Source organism: Zalophus californianus, chromosome 1 (genome assembly GCF_009762305.2).
Source record: "Zalophus californianus isolate mZalCal1 chromosome 1, mZalCal1.pri.v2, whole genome shotgun sequence".
Taxonomy (NCBI): domain Eukaryota; kingdom Metazoa; phylum Chordata; class Mammalia; order Carnivora; family Otariidae; genus Zalophus; species Zalophus californianus.
In genome coordinates this window covers 134862772-134881744 of record NC_045595.1, presented here as the reverse complement: position 1 = coordinate 134881744, position 18973 = coordinate 134862772, and the positions used below count along the sequence as shown (strand labels likewise).

The window sequence follows — 18973 nt, the reverse complement described above, 5'->3', positions numbered from 1 at the left end:
GGCAAACCTGGTTGCAAACCCTACTGTTCCAGCATCCTCCTGCTACAAGCCAGGACGTGGCAGGATGAAGATCTAGTCTCCCTCAAACGGTGGCCACAGTGTGAATCCAATAAGTGACCGAATATAGGCATTTCTAATTCTTGAACCAGCACTCAAGGCTTCACTGCTACCTTTCCAAAAGCTTTATCTTCAGTAATATCCTACCATTTAGAGTAAATAATAATAATAATAATAATAATAATAATAATAGCTACCATTTATTGAGCACCTATTCTACTGTGTGCCAGGCACTGTGCTAGGCACTTTTCGTACATTATCTAATTTAAATCCTCACAACAACCCTGTGAGGTAGGTATTATTATCATCATTTTACATATAAGGGAACTGAGGCTCAGAGAGATTAAATAACTCTCTTATCACAAAACCAAAAAGTAGTAGAGCTGGGATTCAAACCCAGAACAACCTGACTCCAAATCCCATGCTCCTGTGAGTTAGAGTAGAGGCAGGGGGGAGAGAAAGGACCATATTCAAGAAAGATCGTTGGAGTGGAATGGATATGATATGCTGACTAGTAAGATATGGGGAGGAATTTAAGCCCATAAATGTTACTAGCTGGTGTGCCTATGTAGAGTGTGATAAAAATAACCAGGATTGGAATTCAGGAGGAACACACTTGATGGGGGAAATGAGTTGAGTCCATATGTATATGTCCATGGTGATGTCCAGGGGGTGGTAATACAGATCTAAAATTTGGAGGGAAATTGTGGCTGGAGATATGTGTTTTAGAATCACCAGCATATCAGTGTCAACTGAGGACATCAGGATAGATAACATCATTTGAGGAGTAAACATAGAGGAAAGAGAAGTGAACCAAAGATGGAACACTGGGAGCACCAACACTGAAGGCATGAGCAATAGTGGAGGAATTCTCAAGGGAGTTGAACATGGCAGAGTCAGGAAAGGAAAAGTATAGGAGGCAGCCCTGTAGTGGTGGCTAGAGAAAGCCATGGCCTGGGTTGGAAGCAAACCTAGAGCTCCTAGAAGGCAGGCAAGACTGAGTCATGCTTCCAACACAGCCCTTGGTCACCAAAAACCCCAGGAGGTCTTGGTTAAATGAATGAACGCCAAAATGTCCCTACCCTGGTTTGCCCCAAAGCCTGGAGCTTAAGACTTAATCCCACTCTTGACACCCCAGTCCTAAAAATATGGAGAGAGGTAAGCCAGGAGAATTTATAGAAGAGGTTTAAAGAGAAAGTCATAATTTGCTTAAACTGGAGAATAAGGTAAAAAAAATAAAACCTGGCACTTTAGTAGGAGTCCCAGAAGTCCTCCTGCCCAACCTTTCTCTGGGGCATCATGGTGATTATGAAATCAGGGAAGGGCGTGTGGGGTAAGCGGCAGGGTGAGGACAACCTGCCAGTTGCTTGGGGTGTCCTCTGCTGAGCCTAACCTGAGACCCAGCTTACGAAGTTTATCCAGTAGGAAGATGATGGGGACGTGTGGGAGGCTTGAGGGCTATAAGGAAGGGGAGAGGGAAGTCAGGGAACCAGCCCTACAACCTGGGAGAGAAGGTCCAGCCCTCTGGGTAGGGACCAGCCCTGAGGCTTAAGTGAACTTGGCATAGGTACGTGTGTGTGTGTGTGTGTGTGAGAGAGAGAGAGAGAGAGAGAGAGAGAGAGAGAGAAACAGAGGAGAGAGGGATGGGGCACTCTCTGGAAAGGGGAACAGAGTCTCATACATGGGTGAGAGGCTGGAGCCCCCCACAAAAGCCTAGTGACTCAACATGTTGAAGTGAGGGTGTGGGAGCTGAACATCCTTGGGAAGCCCTGAGGGGCTGCTGAAGCAGGGTTCCTGGTCTCCTCGGAGGCTGGGCCTCCCCTTGCTGGGGGCTCACAGAAAGTCAAACAGCCCGAAATTCTTGGCTGCTCCAGGCCCAGGAAAAATTGAGGGAAGAAAAAAGAAAGAAAAGAAATGTTTCAGGCCCAGAGGTGAGATGAGCCTGGTGGTTAGTAGGGTTAGGGGTCTGAAGGAACCAGCACACAGGGCAGGCATGGGAGTATAGATGTAGGGGTAGAGCAGATATGCTTCCCAGAAGCCACTAGCAGCTCAGGCAACTGAGGGGGCCCTTCGGGCTTCTAGTAAAGGTGGGCACAGGCTGAGATAGCTTGGATGGTTATTGGAAGTGACTACAGCTCTAGGTTGCAGGACTGAGGCAGCACCCCCCCCCCCCCGCAAGGTGGGGCGGGGGCAGTTAGGAGCAGGGGCAGCTGAAGCAAGTATTTTTTGGTGTCAGTATTGTGGGGGAAAAGTTAAGAGACTGGCACACATGCTCAAGGGGATGCGGTTAATGGAGGGCTGATGTAGCTGAAATGAACGGTGCAAGGTTGCTGCGGGGGTACCGGTGGCGGGGGGGGGGGTGGGGAAGGTGGGGCTAAAGGGGTGAGCAGGCCCTCAAGGGCACCGCTGGGTTCAACTCCTTAAGTGTGTGTGGGGAATAAGGAGCAGCACCAGCAAGTCGGGTCCCAGTAACATGAAGGATCCTGGGAAGGCCTACGCAGCGGTTAGTGGACAGAGGGGCAAGCTAGGGCCGGTGGCAGGTTAAGGGCCGCAGTGGCGATCGGTAGGTGCACCCCGCCCTCGCTGCGCCCAGCGAGGTTAGCGCGCCTGAATTTAGTTCAATTTATTTCCCTTTCAGGTACCAGACAAAGTAAAAAAGACGGACGGATGGAGAGAGGGACGCAGCCGCCCGGGTGCGGGAGTGGGATGCGAGTGGGGGAGGGGCCCTGTTCACATCACATCCACAAAGAACTCACTGGGGTTTCCCATGGCCATGCGGAAGGACTGTCTGCTGGCTGTCAGTTCAGGGGGCACAGAGGCCAGGTCGCGGCCCGGGGGGGCTCCTGGGGGCCCCATGGCCGCGGGCGGTGGGGGCATCATCAGCATGGGGGGACCGTAGAGAGGGGGCACGCCAGGGGGGCCGTAGCTCGGGTGCGTGTGATGGCTGCGCAGGCTGCCGGCCATGGAGTGGTGGCTGCGGTGGCTATGCTCGCTGGCGGCAGGCCCCGAGCGCTCGCTGGGCGCCCTTTCCCGCGGCCCACGCAGGCTGCTGCGAGTTGTGTGGTCCGACTCGCTGCCGCTGCCGCCCGACTTCGAGTCCCCCGCCTTCGGGTCCTTCTCCTTCCGCCGGTCACTGCCGCTACGGTTGGAGCCACTGCTCCGGCTGCCTGCAGGGGACAGGCAAGCCCAGGGCGGGCGACGCTCAGAGCTTGCAGAAGCAGCTTGGGGTTCGCCTGTGCCCCCACCACCGCCCCCCTCCACCTTACCTTCACTGTGCTGACTGCTGGCGCTGCCCCCACCATAGCTGTACCCCAGCTCTGGGAAGCCTGGGTGCGGGTTGTAGGGGTGTGGGGGCGGCGGGTACTGGTAAGGGAAAGCCATGGGCCAAGGGGCGGCCCCTGGGTGCGGCAAAGGGGCCAGCGTGTCCTGGTCAGAGGCGCCACTGGAACCGTCGTGATCATGGAGGGACAAGTTGGCCATGTCTGTGGGGGGGAGGGCCAGATGAGCTGGGTCTATCCCATGCCCCCACACCCCTAGGTCAGGAGAGAGAGGTCCCCGGTCTAGGTCGGGTGGTACATCTGTGATGACACCTAAGAGCAGTGGTAGTTTATCCCCCAAATGAGTGGAGGCATAGGTCAGAGATCTCTCACTTCTTCAGACCCCCTCTGCCACCTACCTGAGATGGTGGAGAGGGAGACCCTGCAGACACAGCACCAAGGAAAACCCCTCAGGAAGGCCCTAAGCCCCACCTTCAGATGCTCAATGCCCAACCCTGACACCCAACTCCTAGGCCCAGGGAGGCCCCCTTCCAAGGGTTTGACAGTTTCTCCTCCTTCCTCAGTAAACTGGAAGAAGGAGCACAAGTCTTAAATGGGCAATATTCTCCTCTGTTCACTTGGGGGGAGTGTGGGAAGCTGAAATAGCAGACAGGTATTGCAAACCTGCAAGTCATTAGACACGATACAAAGCCCTTCACCTCATGCAAATGTTACCACCATCCTATGAAGAGGGCATTAGTCACATTTTTTCCAGATGAGGAAAGTGAAGTCCAGAGAGGTTAAATGACCCACCTGAGGTCAATCCAAATTGTAGCCAGAGCAGAAGCTAGGAGTTGCTTACTTTCTTATCTTTCCAAGTGAGTCATTAGTAAAGAGTAGGGAGCAGTTTGGGGAAATTTAGGTGAATTTTTGCCCTCTCCCTTCATCTAGGACTAAAAAAAATACCCATTATAGGCCAGAACAAACATAGGCCTTTCAGAGCCTCCCCATACAGAAGGCTAGTGGTCCAGATGGATTTTCTGGTGCTGCTGGGGAAGGTGGAAAGAGCTCAGAAAGAGAACAACTTAGATGCCTCCTCTGTGCCCTCCACCCCATTCCCAGCCAGGCCTCATTCTTCACAGTATTAACATTACTTGTTTCATGACTCTGGCTCCCACAGTAAATTGTTCACTCCTTAAGGGCAAGGCTGCCCCCACCAATGTTGGAACTACTTGAAAGGGGCCACCAGAAGTGTTATCTGCCTGGGACACCCCTTGCTCACACGTCATCATACCAGGTCCCAGAGCTCTGACACAGCTGGAATTGCCCTACGGGCCAGCTGCTGGATACAGATGGAGCCCTTTGTTCCAACTCCTTAAGTAAGCCAGCCCAACCTTCCAGGGAAGAAGAGGTCAGGAGAGGAGGATCTGAGAGGGCGGAGGCAGTCTGTGGAGTCTACCAGCTAAGCCATCAACTTTTCAAGGCCTGCAGCTAGCATGGGGGTGGGGGTGGTGGTGAGGAACAGGGGGCTGCCTTGGCTCATGCCCCAAGAGCTGGTGACTATTTCAGCCTCCGAGCTGTTGTCCTGAGGGGAGTGATTGTGGGCTCCTGGGGATCTCCCAAAGAATTGGGGTCCTCAATGCTTTCCTTTGAGCCTGCTGAGGAGGCTGAGGAGACCTTGGCCAGTGAGAAGAAAAAGACCTATCTGTCAGCATATCCCTGAGCTGGGCCTCTGGGGGGCCTTGGTGCATGGATAGAAGACCCAGGAGGCCCCAGGGATAGAAGAGTATCTCTTGAGCAAAAACCACACCTGTCTTGAGAAGCTTTAGGGGTCCCTGGAGGTTCAGGGCCAGGGCTGACTTCTTCTAATGATGATAATAATTACCACACAGGATTGAGTCTAAGAAGCCATGAATTATAAGATGCACTCCAATTTCAGAGATATCAAAATGTGAAAGAAATGTTCACCTTAGAATCAATTAAATTTATGAATGGAGAATTTTTTAAAGCACTTACTGTGGGCCAAACATGGTGCTAAAAGCATTATATACACTGTCTTAAACCTCTAAAAAGCTCTGAGATAGGTTCTACTATTACCTCCAACTTATAGATCAAGAAATTGAGGCAACAAGAGGCTGTCACTTACTCATGTTTACACAGTGAGGGCGGAGCTAGGATTTGAACTCAGAACTGTCCAACTCCAAAGCCCTAGGCACCTGTCACCCTCCATCACGACCTTGTGCTCTGAAGCAACAGCCTTTCTAGTCCTAGAACCTAACCTGAAGCATTTTAAGTCAATTTTTGGACTTCAGCCAGCAAGCACCACTGGGATGACACAAGGCTCCCTGAGGCAGAGGCGGCTGCTGGGAGTGGGCCTCTGCTCCCGGCCCTGAGCAATGCTGTCCTGTTTTGAGGACTCCCCTTCCTTCCCAAGGGCTGTCTACCTGCTCAGGAGGAGAAGGGGGGGGTTCCCTGCAGACCTTTCCTCCTTAAAAACCCTCATTGGCTTTGCACTCTCTCGGGATCAAGTCAAGCTTGGGGCAGCTTGCAGAGTCCTCTACAAGCTGGCCCTGACAGTTTTTTTTCAGTTTCATCCCAAGGCCCAGCCCACCCTCAAGGGTCTGAGGAGGCTGGGGACTTGGGGGCTCAAGCCAGCCCCAGGTCCTGCCTTGGTGGAACCTGCTTGGTGCTGGGAGGGTGATCAGGGGCCAACGGTAGGATCTTTGATCTTGCTAAGATAATGTTTCTGCAACACCACACACCTAGGCAGCTCCAAACGGCAGTAAGAAAAAGGACTCTGGAGCCAAAAAGACCTGGACCCAAGGCCTAACTCCTCTGTGTCTGACTGTGAGAATGGGTGGACTATTAAGTCTCAGTATCCTCAGCTGAAATAGGGACAGTGATCCATCTCCCCAAAGGTGAGGAGGCGGGGTTGTGAGGACTGAGTGAGAGTGAGATGATGCTTAGAAACAACCAGCACAGGGCGCCTGGGTGGCTCAGTCGGTTAAGCGTCTGCCTTCAGCTCAGGTCATGGTCCCAGGGTCCTGGGATCAAGCCCCGCATCGGGCTCCCTGCTCCACGGAAGGCCTGCTTCTCCCTCTCCCACTCCCCCTGCTTCTGTTCCCTCTCTCGCTGTGTCTCTCTCTGTCAAATAAATAAATAAAATCTAGAAAGAAAGAAAGAAAGAAACAACCAGCATGGTGCCAGAAACAGAGGAGGCACTTAGAAAATGCCAGGCCCAAGACGGGGATGCAGACAGGTGAAAAGGCCTGACTGGGATCTGCTTCAACTAGAGAGGGAGGCCCGTGTCAGGCCTCAAGCTGGGCCCCCACCTTGGCTGCCTGCTCACGCCTCATGTGGGCTCCCTGGGGCCTGCTGCCACATCCCTGGGCCCCTCCCCACTCCCAGCCAGGAGACAGAGCAAGGAGGTGGGGGAGGCACATACTGCCACAGAGGTCACCGAAGATGTAGTAGCACTGCTCAGAGAAGGTGATCTTGTTGACGGTGTGGCGGATGAAGCCGGCTTTCAGCAGGTTGCTGGCATACTTGCGGGCCTCCCTCCGGTCAGTGAAGCCTTCCACGTTGTGGTATAGCCAGTCCACCACATCCGAGCCTGGGGGCAAGGCCGCCACTTGATTGGGAGGCCCACCTGACTTGGGCTCATCTGACCTCACAGAAGCCACAAGGCTGGGGCTGGTGCCAGCTCCAAGGAGTGGCCCAAGGGAGATCTTCAGCCCCCACCCCGTCCTTCATCCCACCATGGGGCCCTCTCACCGATGAAAGCGTTAGGGATGGTAATCTTGAGCCACATGCGGTCTCGGACCTCCAGCCCAGATTCAGGGGAGGCCATGGCTTTGACAATGGCAGCCATGTCACTGTGGATGGACAGGTGGAAGTCGTCTAGGCCTGGGGGTGGGAGGCAGAATGGTGAGGCAGAAAGGGGCTACAGAGTTAGGTGGAGAGGAGCTGGCACTGCAGCTCTATCACCCAATAACTATGGACCAATGGTGGACACATTATTGACTTCTAGGACACTTAGTTTCCTCCTCTGTAAAAATAGGGACTTCAATATTTATTTTGCAAGGATTTGCTTGTTTGTTTTTTAAAGTAGGCTCCATGCCCAATGTGGAGCCCAATACAGGGCTTGAACTCACAACTCTGAGATCAAGACCTGAGTGGAGATCAAAAGTCCAACGCTTAACCAACTGAGCCACCCAGGCACCCCATATTTTGCAAGGGTATTTGAAGAGAGAATTAAATAATATAAATGAAGGTGCTTAGCAAAGTGTATAATACGTGTGTTATAATAAAAATGGCAGTCATTTGCTGAGTGCTTACTTTATGCCACATACTGGGATCGAGGCTTCACTTACACCCTCTTGTTAAAACCCCCTCCCTCACCCCGGGACCTGGTAGAGTGCGTATCATTAGTCCCATTTTACTAGAGGAAACTGAGGATCGCGGGGTGCTCAATACAGGTTCAGAGGCAAACACTGTTTTGTGAGGGTTGGGTGTCCACTCTGGGAAGCTGCAGTGTGAGGTAGCTGGAATGAACTCAGCCCCCTCTCCAGCCCCCTCTGGCTTTTAAGCAAGAGTCTCCATGTGGGCCTTCATTAGTCCCTCCCACCTGGCCTCGTCTGCTGGGCCTCGGGGGCAGGGTTGGACACTCACGCTCTGTGTCAGGGATGGAGCTGGTGATGGAGGAGCTGGTGGAGGTGATGGTGCTCAGGGAGGGGCTCATGCCATAGGCAGGGAAGGTGCCGGTCATGGCTGCAGTGTGGGAGACCCAGGCTGCAGGGTCAATGGGACGGATGGGCTCGCCTGCAGGGAGGATGAGAGTCAGGGGCTGCCCACGCTGCCCACTGGCAGGCCCCACAGGGTAGGTATGAGGGTTCAGGGCAACACAAAAGGAAGGAGAGACAGGGTTCACGTGTGCCAAGCACCAGCTTTAGGGCTGAGTCGCCCAGCCACTTACTCCTGGGCAGTGTGAAGCAACCACGTGGACTTGGGTCCCAGCACTTGGCTACAGTCAGGGTGATGGGCCTGAAAGCAAGGGTGTCCCTAGTGAGGGCAGGATGCACAGAGTCCAGACCAACCCTCTTGCCTAACAGCCAGAAATGCCTGCCCCCTCCTTCCCAATGTCCCATCCCATCCATACCCTGGTTTGTGCACAATCTCCCGCAGTACCCGGACTGCGTCGTCATTACTCATGTTCTCAAAGTTGATCTCGTTTACCTGGGAGAGAGGGCCAGAAGTGGGATAAGCAGCTGGGTTGGGGAGGTGGATAGGGAAGCTGAGCTTGGTGGATCAGGTCTTCCCCCTACCAAGAAGTGGCCTCTAAATGAGCAGGGATTATCTCCCTACTCCCCATCCACACCACCATCTCCAGTGGGCAGTGGTACCTGTAACAGCATATCTCCTGGCTCGATGCGTCCATCTGCAGCCACAGCACCCCCCTTCATGATAGAGCCGATGTAGATGCCTCCGTCACCACGCTCATTGCTTTGGCCCACAATGGAGATGCCCAGAAAGTTGTACTTTTCTACAGAGAGTAATATAACCTTAAGAGGGGAACAAGGTTCCCACCCAACTTCTGAGCCCCTTATTAGAAAAGGGTGGAAAGGGATGGGAGGAACTAACATTCATCGAACCTGAATCAGGCCCGTGTTCAGCACGGTCAAGCATGCTTCCCTTCAGGCCTTGCTAGCTCTGCCACAGGGTCTCTTCATCCCATCCTACGAAGGAGGCCACTGAGCCTTGGAAAGCTTCAGCGCCTTTTCTAAGCCATTAAGTGGCAAAGCCAGGATTCAAACACAGACTTAAATTCTAAGGCTGGGGCTCTTTTTACTACATCCAGCTATCTCCTAGAGACAGTACCTAGGGCAGAAATCAGAGAGCAACAAGCATCGGCTGAAAAAGGGAAGCGGGATAGGAATCAGAAATTACTTCCTCCAGGAAGCCTTCCCTGATGCCATCCCTCTGCTTCCACAGCTCTCTGTGCTTGTCTCTGTCATAGCCCTGATCACGAGCTGCTGAAATGATCAGTGTATGTACTGGTTTATGTTTATGAGAGAAAGCTCCTCGGGGTCAGGGAACATATCTTGTGCCTCTCTGAACTCCTCAAGTCTGCCCAGTGTCTGGCATATAGTAGGCCTCAAGAGTGTTGTTTCACCAGACTCACCCATGTTGAGAGTGACTGTGATGATGTTGAGTGACATGGTGGAGTCCGTGATGCTGCTGAAGGACGAGGACTGGAATAGACAGAGGCCCTGAGCAGCACCGAGGGCTGGCAACAACTCAACTGCTCCCACCTAGCTCCTCCTCCAGGTGAGCCCTCGGCACCCCCTCCCCTCTAAGGCTCAAATGCTGGCCCCATAGGAGGAGGTCTAAGGAAGCACACACCCTGGATCTGCCTGGACAGGGCACAGTCTGCCCCCACCCAACCCTGGCATCTCAGGCCCCGTACCCGCTCAATCCGTGAAACCTTCTGCTTCCTCCGCCGCCGCTTATGTCTTCTCATCAGGCGTGAGGCGCTGCTCTGCTCTGTGGAGCTGCTGAACCTGGGGGGCCCACAGTCGTTCCCCACCAGGCTGGCCCAGCACTGCCCCACAAGAGGCACCCCAGGGCCCAAGTCCCCCATGCAAAGCCCACAGTCCTCCCAGGGTCCCACCATCCTTGGGGGGAGGTGGGGTCAGGGCTCCTCGAGGGTTACCTCTCCCACAGTACCAATGAAACCAAAGCCCCACCTGCTGGTGGAGTCATCCTCATCCGAATCAAAGAAGCTGGTGGTCTCTAACTCGCTGCTCATAAGGGTGGATGAGCTATCATAACCCCCTGGCTCTCGCCGCCGTTCCCCCTTTGCAGTTCCATTTAGCCGGGTTGCTGCAGGGAACAGAGGCAGCTGGGTTCACAGTGCCAATGCAGGAGGGAAGGGAGGACACAGGGCTGGGCTAGGGGCTGCACTGGGGCCAGGCATACCCCAAGCTCAGGAAAGGGCAGAGATGTGGGTAGCTGAATGGAAGCGGTGGGGGTAGGCGTGGGGGGGGGGGAAGGAAGGTGTCTGTTCAGGGAAGACGCACTGTGCTCTGGGCCGTCCCTCCTGCGTGGCCGCTCGCGCTGGGCAGACACCAAGGAGTCTGTCTCTGTGTCATTGTCCAGGTTCTCCTGGCTGCCTCCACCAGCATGAGGGCTGCAGGGAAGAGAGGACTTGGTGGGAGAGGTGGCAGGCTGGGGGCTCCCTCCCCCCAGCCCTGGGCTGAGCTGATGCATCCCTCCCCCATGGGCCCACTCCATCCTCAGGCCACACTCACTGGAAGGATGGGGGCCGGGAGTCCCCAATGCCTCCCGTGCGCTCCATGGGCGGTGGCAGTTCTGATGGGTTGTCAGCACAGAAGGGAGCTGGCTCTGGGTGTGAGCCCTCAGCAGACACCAACTGATGGGGAAAGAATGGGTGGGTAGTGTGGTACGGGGGGGCACCAGGGAAATAGCAGATGGTTGGCTTCTGGCAGGGCATGCAGACTTGGGGAGAATGAAGCAGGGGACATGGAGGTAGAAGGGACAGGACTGGGCAAGGTCAGCTGCGATGAGGAATGGACTCACTGCTGGTGGATGGGAGGACGGGAGGCATGAGCTATTGAAGTGGGATGGGGGCAGAGAACAAGGGTCAGTGGTCTAAGGCAGAGGTTGGCTGGAACCTGAGGCAAAGTTCCTCAAAGGGCGTCGGAGACATTTGTGTCTCTGATGAGTGTTTCGGTCCCTCCCTCTCTCCATATTCCACCTCCCCCCGGCCCCCCATCTTTCACCAAGGCTACAGAGTCTGGGGTGAGAAAGAGTTCAGGTAGAAAACTCAGGGGAGAGTCAGATATTAAGGTATAAAACCACCAGCTATAATCTCAGCAATGCTTTTCCTCTGTCTAGCCCACTGCAGGAACGCAGGAGGGAGGGCTGAGGAGGGCTCCTTACCCAAGACACCACCCGGCCATTGAAGCAGGGCAGCTTGGCATTGTCGTCGGAGATCTCCTCCTTCACCACTCTGCAGGGAAAGGGTGGGGGTGTCCGAGTGAGCTTTCTGGGGTGGAAATGGAAGGGTCCTCACAATCCTAACTCAGGGGCTCCTCCACCCTAAACTGGGAATCATGCCACCAGCCTAAGCCTGTTCAGATGGGAGCAGAGTGGGGGTCACCTAGGGACAGCTCTTTAGCACCACCAGGAAGACACCAGCCCTGCCCAGACCAGATGCCATCCTGGGGTGTCCTCTCAGTTATCAGGTGACTGCAAATTACACCTGACAAATTGCTGTCCCCCATGAATGTGGCTACTCCCTAGAATCATGAGAGTGCTTTACCCAGTCCAACATAGCTCTTCTGGACTAGACTTATTCTTTCCCTCTGACCCTAAACTAGGAAAAAGTACATCCTTATTTCTGTCTTTCCCTTCTTGGGAATCCTGACATTCTTCTGGGAGGTGTGGATGAGGAGTTTTAAGGATATTAGGAAAGAGAAGGAGAAACTGTATTTACTGAACATCCCCCACTGCCTTTATGATAGTAGTACCAACTGCTCTCATTTACTGAGCACGTATCATGGGCCAAGCACTAAGCTAAGCACTTTGCTTGTGTCATTTCATTTAATACTCACAGCAATGCTAAGACAGACACAGATGGGGAAACTAAGGCTTAGTAAGTTCAGAAATTCACTTACGGTCACACCACTAATAAAAGCTGGAATTTGAATCCTGGTCAGCTTGATTCTTTAGCCTTTATTCGTACCTATTATACCATCTTATCTCCCTAGAATTAGAATGTGTATAATCTTCACATCACCTTCATTGTATGGACAAGATTCTCATTTTATGAGTAAAGAAATGGAGAAACATTCAGTAACTTGTCCCAGGTCACAGAGCTGGAAGATGTCAGAGTTGGAATTCAACCCCAAGCTTGCCTGACTGCAAAACCTATGGTCTTTCCATGGTATTTCACATTTTTTTCTCATACCATGACAGGTGATGTGGATGTGTGTGTGGTGGTGTTGGGGGAGACAGTGATGTGGGGCATGGAGGGGGTGGGATGTGTATAGGCATGTAATTTGGCTCGGGGGATGCATCAAGGTAAGAAGTCAGACCATGATTACAGTTTGGGGCCAGGGAAAGGAATGAGAAAGTTTGAGGACCCCAGACTGTTTCAAACACCCCAGGAGTACAGAGCTGGAAAGATGTGATCAGGGGCAAGAGAAAGGCACATGCCTGGGGTTGTGAGCAGAGAGGGAGGCTGGGAAGCCTAGTCCTTCCTTGTTCTTGGAGCAGCTTCTGCCCAGAGCCGGGAACGTGCTTGGCTCCTTGTGATGCTCACATTCTTGGACTCACAGCCAAGTTCGAAGACCGAGCCTGCCCTTCTCCCTCCCATCCAGCTCTGGTTCCTCCACCACTTCCAACCCCACAAAGACCCTGGGAAAGCAGCTCTAATCATCCTGGTCAAGCCCACGATGGCAGAAAGCCTAGGGATAGAACATGCTGAAAAGAAGGGACATGGAGATAGCTCAGAGTCATGAGCCAGGCTGGCCACAGGGTACCCTAAGCTTGCAGTCCAATATGGGAACTGGGGCTCAAAGGAAAATGGGGTATGTGGGTCTTATGGCAGAGACTGACCTGCTCTGGAGAGGGTCTCTTTGTGGTGGGAAACTGCTGCTGAATCCCCACCACTCCCTCCCTGAGCAGGCCCCACCACATAGCTCCAATGCTACAGATGTTTCCTCTCTTTCTAGGGGTCACCGACAGGTCACCAAGGCTCCGCTGACTCATAACGATCAGCTGATCTTCAGCAACAGCCTTGGGGACCTCAGACAGACCTCCCCCTCCCACCATGGAGATGAATGGCTCAGGGTTGCACAGCACTAACACACACGCACACACGCCGTAAGCAGAGCTGAACACATCTGGGTTCTAATTCTGCCATTTGTTAGCCCTCCTATCTTAGAGAAGTTTCTTAACTTTTCCAAACCTTTGTCTTATCCTGGTAAGTGTGATTTGTGTGTTGGCATGATGTAGGCTTATAATAAAAGCTAGTTATTAGCTGTGTCAATTTTTAGCAGGTCCCATACTCTTTCCAACTAGGTGTAAGTTTCTAAGGGCGGGGACCAAACAAATCTACACATCACTCGTTGTCCATCATCGTTCATTCAATTAAAAAGCCTTTGCTAAGAGCCCAGCGGGTTTTAAATCCTGTGCTTGCCATTGTATAAACCTCAAGAAGCACCAGACCAAGAGCCTGCCTTGTCCTTGGAGGTTATGGCCCAATGGATAGTTCATACAAGTATATGGCAAGTGGGAAGTGGTCAGAACCATAAGAACAGCAGATGTGTTCACTGGACAGACATTTGTTGAGTATTACTTAGGTGTCAGGTCCTGGCTAGGAGCTGGGTAGGTGTAAGGATAAACGGGATAAAGTGCCATAACTTTAAAAGCTAAATGCAGAGAATGGGGCAATTTGGACCTGCGGAAGAAAAGGGAAGAGCAGTGTGCTCTGGGTAGGCCTAGAGGAAGGGCAGAATGTGACATGCAGCAGGGAGCAACATGGTTGGTAGTCCAACTTCCCATGTTGCTCCCGCCCACAGCTCAAGGCCACTCTAGCATCCATCAGTGCTGAAAATGTTTATTCTTCCTCCATTTCCCAAGTAATTTAAGAGGGTCTGGCCTATTTAACTTGACAAATACTTCTGGAGACCAGATGGGAGTTGGGGAGTCCTCAGTCCTCACAAACCAGAACCTCAGAGGGTGAGCTTGGAGAGCAGCCTTTCTCCTCTGACCCACTCTCCCATCTGTCAGCAGAGGTCGCTGGCCTCTGCCCGACCCTAGTCTCATGGGGCTAGGATAAGTGGCAGCCCTATCACCTCTACAGTTTGCCAAGGCTCAGCATCTCCCTCACAGAGGATGTATCTGTTCAATGGTGATGATAATAATAACACCTACAATTGTATGATTAAGGTCTTAGACTTTGGAGCCAGATTTCTGATGCAGAATCAAGCTCTGCCACTTACTAGCTGTGTGGCCTCGGGTAAGTTACTTAACATTTCTTCATCTATAAACTGGGGATATTACTACTTATTTCATAAGGCTGTTAAGATGATTGAATGAGTAAAGATTTGAAAAGCACTCAGATCAGTGCATGCACACTGAAATACCATAAAAAGAGTTTGTTAAATAAATGAAATATATATACTTCTCAGCTACCAGTTCTCTGTGACAAGACAGCTCTAGCCCTCTCCTGCTCAATAATCCTCCTGGGGATAAAAACAAAATCAATCTCCTCCTTTAGCTTTGTTCTCAATCCTGTTAAAACAGTCTACTATAATATTTTGCAAAGGATGGTTCAAGTACCACTAACGTATGCAAGATCGCTTCAGGTGCACCTGAATGAATGTTTAATTCAATAGTTAAGTATTTATTTTTAACATATTTAGAAAGAAATACAAGTAGAAAATCAGACCTGTGATTTCATATTACTGATTGGGTCAAGCTAAGAAAGAGAGAGTGAACTGGATTTAAAGAACAATATTAAGTCAACTGTGAGCAGATGTAATGGGAACCCTCCTATGACTGCGGTTAGGCCTGGTTTGACAGCAGTCTGGGGGAGTGGGAGGTAGCCCAGAGAGGTATAGGTTTAGGAGGTGGGGGCTAAGCGCACTGGGTTCAGGGGTGAGTTGAGGGCAGAGACACAGGCCTACCCTAGTCCCTCAAGGCATCCGGTCCCAGGGAGGCTCCAGCACACTGCACTCTAGCTGATTTCCCCTATCCCATACCCTGAGGTGGCATCTTAGTCTCTTCCAACTCCGTTTTTCTCTTACCAGGCCAAGGCCTCTGCCCCCTCACTCTCACCCCTTGCAGATCGATCCCTCTTCAGAATCTTCCAATCAGGGGTGTCTGTATCTGGACTGAAGCCAGACAATCATTACTACACCAGGAGTACCCCACCCCAGTGTAGGAACAACAAAAGAAGCAAGAATGGTCAGAAGCTGCATAGCACATCCCACGTTCAAAGCACTCTCACAAACAGGCTCTCATGGGCTCATCAAACCCTGAGTTCCGTGGGGTAAGATGACAGCAAAACATGTTAGGCAGAAGACAGAGAAGGTGCTTGCTTCCCAGGCCAAGAGGGGAGGGGTCCTGGAAGAGAAGCCAGACTCATCAACACCAGGGAGGAGACTGTCTCCCCTCATTCAGCTCTGGGGCCTCAGCTCCAAAGAGCAGTGCAGGCCTCAGGCTGGGGCTGGAGAGAGACAGCCTTTAGGCCTTCAGGGCCCGGGGAAGGCCTTCCCCACAGGCCTCCAGGCCCAGTGCCCAGTTAGTGTGGGGCAGGCAAGTCTGGGGGCCTCCCCCTCCCCCAGTCCCCTGGGAGTTGGGGGGGGGGGTGTGAGGGGATGGGCCAGGCTCCCCCTCCCAGGCCAGCTGCTACAGAACCTTCCGGCTCCAACATTCCATCCCCTCTTAAAGGGGAAGTCCCTGCTTCCAAACTCCGCCTGCCCAAAGCCCTGCAGCTGGGTGGAGAAGACCCCGCCAGGCAGAGGAAGATGAAGAACACCAAGAGACTCTTCCTGGCCCTCCCATCCAGGCTCTGAGGCCCTTTCCAAGGTCTCCCCTTGGCCACGATCTGGAGGAAAAAGGCCCCAATTCTGAAGGGAAATCAGCACCTAGGCCAGTGGGGACTTCTCAGGGGTCAGGCACTCCAATTCCTTGACAACATCCTGAACACCCCACAAGGAAGGGGAGACAGCTAAATAAACATTAGGCTTGCTGGCCTTAGCTTGCAGCCTGGCCCCTGAACCGCCCCCCCCCAAGTCCCCCTCCCCCCAGTTCAAAGTCCCACAGCATAGCCCCTGGATGCACTACTCCAAATACGGTTCTGAGTTGGGAGCTGAAAAGATGGAGAGGGCAAAGGCCAAGTGCCAAACACCCCAAGTCTCTGCTAAAAAGGTGGCTCCCTTGGCGGGCGGAAGGTTGGGGACTCTGGCTCTGGAATTGGGTGGAGGGGGGGGTGTGTCTGTCTATGTAGGCCACTGGTCTCTGAGGAGGTGAAGGGGACTTGGAACTCTGGTTGCTCTTGGGGAATTGGACGTCCCCCTAAAACTAGGGGGGCTAGGTCCCCCACAAGACGTAAAAGGAGAGTCCCTAAAGGGGCTAGAACTCCAGCCTCTGAAAAAGCCAGGGGGCCCCCAAATGCCCAAGTCGCCGCCTGGAATCCAGAGTAGGGCCAGAAGCCAGTGTAGCAAGGGGAGTCCAAACTGGCCGAGTGGGCCCCGAGAAGCCGGAGGGGCCGGGGTCCCCCGGAGGTGAGGCGGGGGCCATCCTCACCCGAAATCGTCGTCCATAGACTTGAAGAAGAACTTATAGCTGGGTCGCTGCAGAACGCCCTTAAAGTCCGCCAAGGTGACGCGCTCGGCGGGCAGGGGCAGCTTCACCAGGTACGGCGTCTCCTGCCCGTCCAGGTGGTAGATGATCTTGGTCTCGCCCATGGCTCCGGCCTCGGGCCCGGCGGCCCGCGCGCGGCCTGCTCCGGCGGCCGGGCCGGGCCTCTCGGGCGGCGACGGCCCTCGGCGCGGCCCAGCGGCTCAGCCTAGCTCCGCGGCCGGCCGCGGCGCCAGCTCCCTTGTTCTCCGGCCGCTCCCGGGTCCCAGCGCCGCCTGCCGCCGCCGCGGCTGCCGCTTCCGCTCCCCACTCTCCCGGCTCCGCTGGAGACTGCGACTCTTCCGGTGGCCGCGGCCCTACCCGGCTCTGCGCTGCGGCTCGGCCCGCTCCCCTCCCCCGACCCCGGCGCGGCCCCGCCCCGGCGCGAGCTCCGCCCCTGGCCGCCGCCGCGCCGCGCTGGCCTCACGGCAGATGGTTGGGGCCACTACCGGGCCCCGCGGACACCCCGCGGTGAGCTCGGCAGCCTGTGCTCCGCTCCCAGGCCTGCGGGGAGCTTGGTGGCGGTCGCCTAGGCTCCCCAGACAGGGAAGGGCAGATCTCACCAGGATGGCCGCGTTCGCGGATTCATCAAGGTCCTGGCTCTGGACCCTAGGGGGATCGGCTGTTCCTCAGCAGCCTGGGGTCACTTTGGTCCCCAGAGGTGGGGGGGGCGGCCCAGAGGGGGGGCGGTTCTGACCAGGTATCGATGGAGGAAAGTGACGTTCATGTGGCCCTTTTAGGGTCTGTTGGAAAGAATAGCTGCTGTCACTGAGTCTACCAAACTGAGTTCCTTGAGGAAGAACGGAATCGAGTTCTGATTCCTTCTAACCTCAGTACAGGGCACCCGGGTGGCTTAGTAGGTTAAGTGCCTGCCTTCGGCTCAGGTCATGGTCTCAGGGTCCTGGGATGGAGTCCCATCAGGCTCACTGCTCGCTGGGAGTCTGCTTCTCCCTCTCCCTCTGCCCCTCCCCTCTGCTCCAGCGCGCGCTCTCTCGCTCTCTCTAAATAAATAAATAAAATAAAATAAAAATAAAATAAAATAAAATAAAATCTTAAAAAAAAATAACCTCAGTACAATACCTAGGTGCAAAGCCGTGGCTTAATAAATGGACTGATGCAGAATGAGATGAAAATGAGTGCATGACTGGGCCAGTAAGTCTCAAACCAGAACTAGGTATAATAGGTCCCTGACAGATCTCTTCACCTCTTAGCTCTTAATTCATTTAATAAATGGGTGCCCACCAAGGTGCAAAGCACACCGCAGGGGATAAAGTGAAAACAAGACAGTTAAGGCTGCCCTCAGTCAGGACTTTCATTCATCTGAAAGGCGTCACACCAGCTGGTAATAAATAACTTCCCAGGGACAAATGCTAAGAAAAAGATAAAATGGAGTGATGTGGTAGTAAAAGGGACAAGAGAGCCATGGGTGGTTAGAGAAAGCCTCTTCCATTTGAGCAAAGACAGAATGGAAAAAGCAGCAGCTAGAAGGTCCGGTGTGGGGGGAAAGGCATTCCAGGCAAAGGGCGCAGCCAGGTATAAAGGCTCAAGGCAGGAATAAACTCTCCCAATTTGAGGAACAAGAAGGCCATTGTGACTATAGTGATAGTGGTAGAATGAGGCTGGAGAGGTAGACATAGGTCCTTTAAGGCCACAGGAACAAGTATGGGCTCCTCCCACTCCATTTTGTACACTGTTGCCAAATTAGCATTTTCAAAGTACCACTTCCACAGACTCTTCTGCTCAGAAATCTCTCCACATTCCCCAGTGCTTTCCAAATATTCTTAGCACGGTATTCAAAACTCTCCATAATCGAAACTACCTACCTCTACAGCTATTTTTTCATTATATCCTGGCTAAATTTTTTACTTCAGCAAATCAACCTATTTGCTAGCCCCTGCACATACCTTGTGAACTTTCATTTCATACCCTTCTCTTCACTTTTTAAATTAAATATATGTGCATGTTAAGAAAGCTCTTAACAGCAGTTCTCTGTCCCATTTTCCACCCCAACCCAGTACATAGATATTTTTAAACCTCATACTAGTTACCGATTTATGCATTCTGGACATTGCTTATTTATTTCCAAATTTGATTGATGGATTTATCTTTCTTCACCTCCCCCTAACCTCTTAAAATAGTGAAATCATACTTTTTGGTTAAGTCAATATAGTTTTTAGCATTGACATTTTGCCTATGAGTAAATGCTTCCTTTTTACAACTTTTTG

General features: G+C 53.0%; 1 protein-coding gene across 1 annotated transcript; it reads right to left on the bottom strand.

The window, feature by feature from the left end:
- Positions 1–245: 245 nt before the first annotated feature.
- DVL3 (dishevelled segment polarity protein 3) lies at positions 246–17068 on the bottom strand. The gene is made up of 16 exons (XM_027586204.2): positions 16656–17068; positions 11277–11346; positions 10625–10746; positions 10394–10503; positions 10061–10196; positions 9781–9874; positions 9496–9565; positions 8717–8856; positions 8473–8549; positions 8290–8357; positions 7986–8135; positions 7089–7220; positions 6760–6927; positions 3324–3539; positions 2814–3224; positions 246–1922 (listed from the first exon to the last, which is right to left on the bottom strand). The coding sequence occupies exons 1-16, from the start codon at positions 16814–16816 to the stop codon at positions 1891–1893; spliced, it is 2157 nt and encodes a 718-aa protein (XP_027442005.1). The 5' UTR covers positions 16817–17068; the 3' UTR covers positions 246–1890.
- Positions 17069–18973: the final 1905 nt, after the last annotated feature.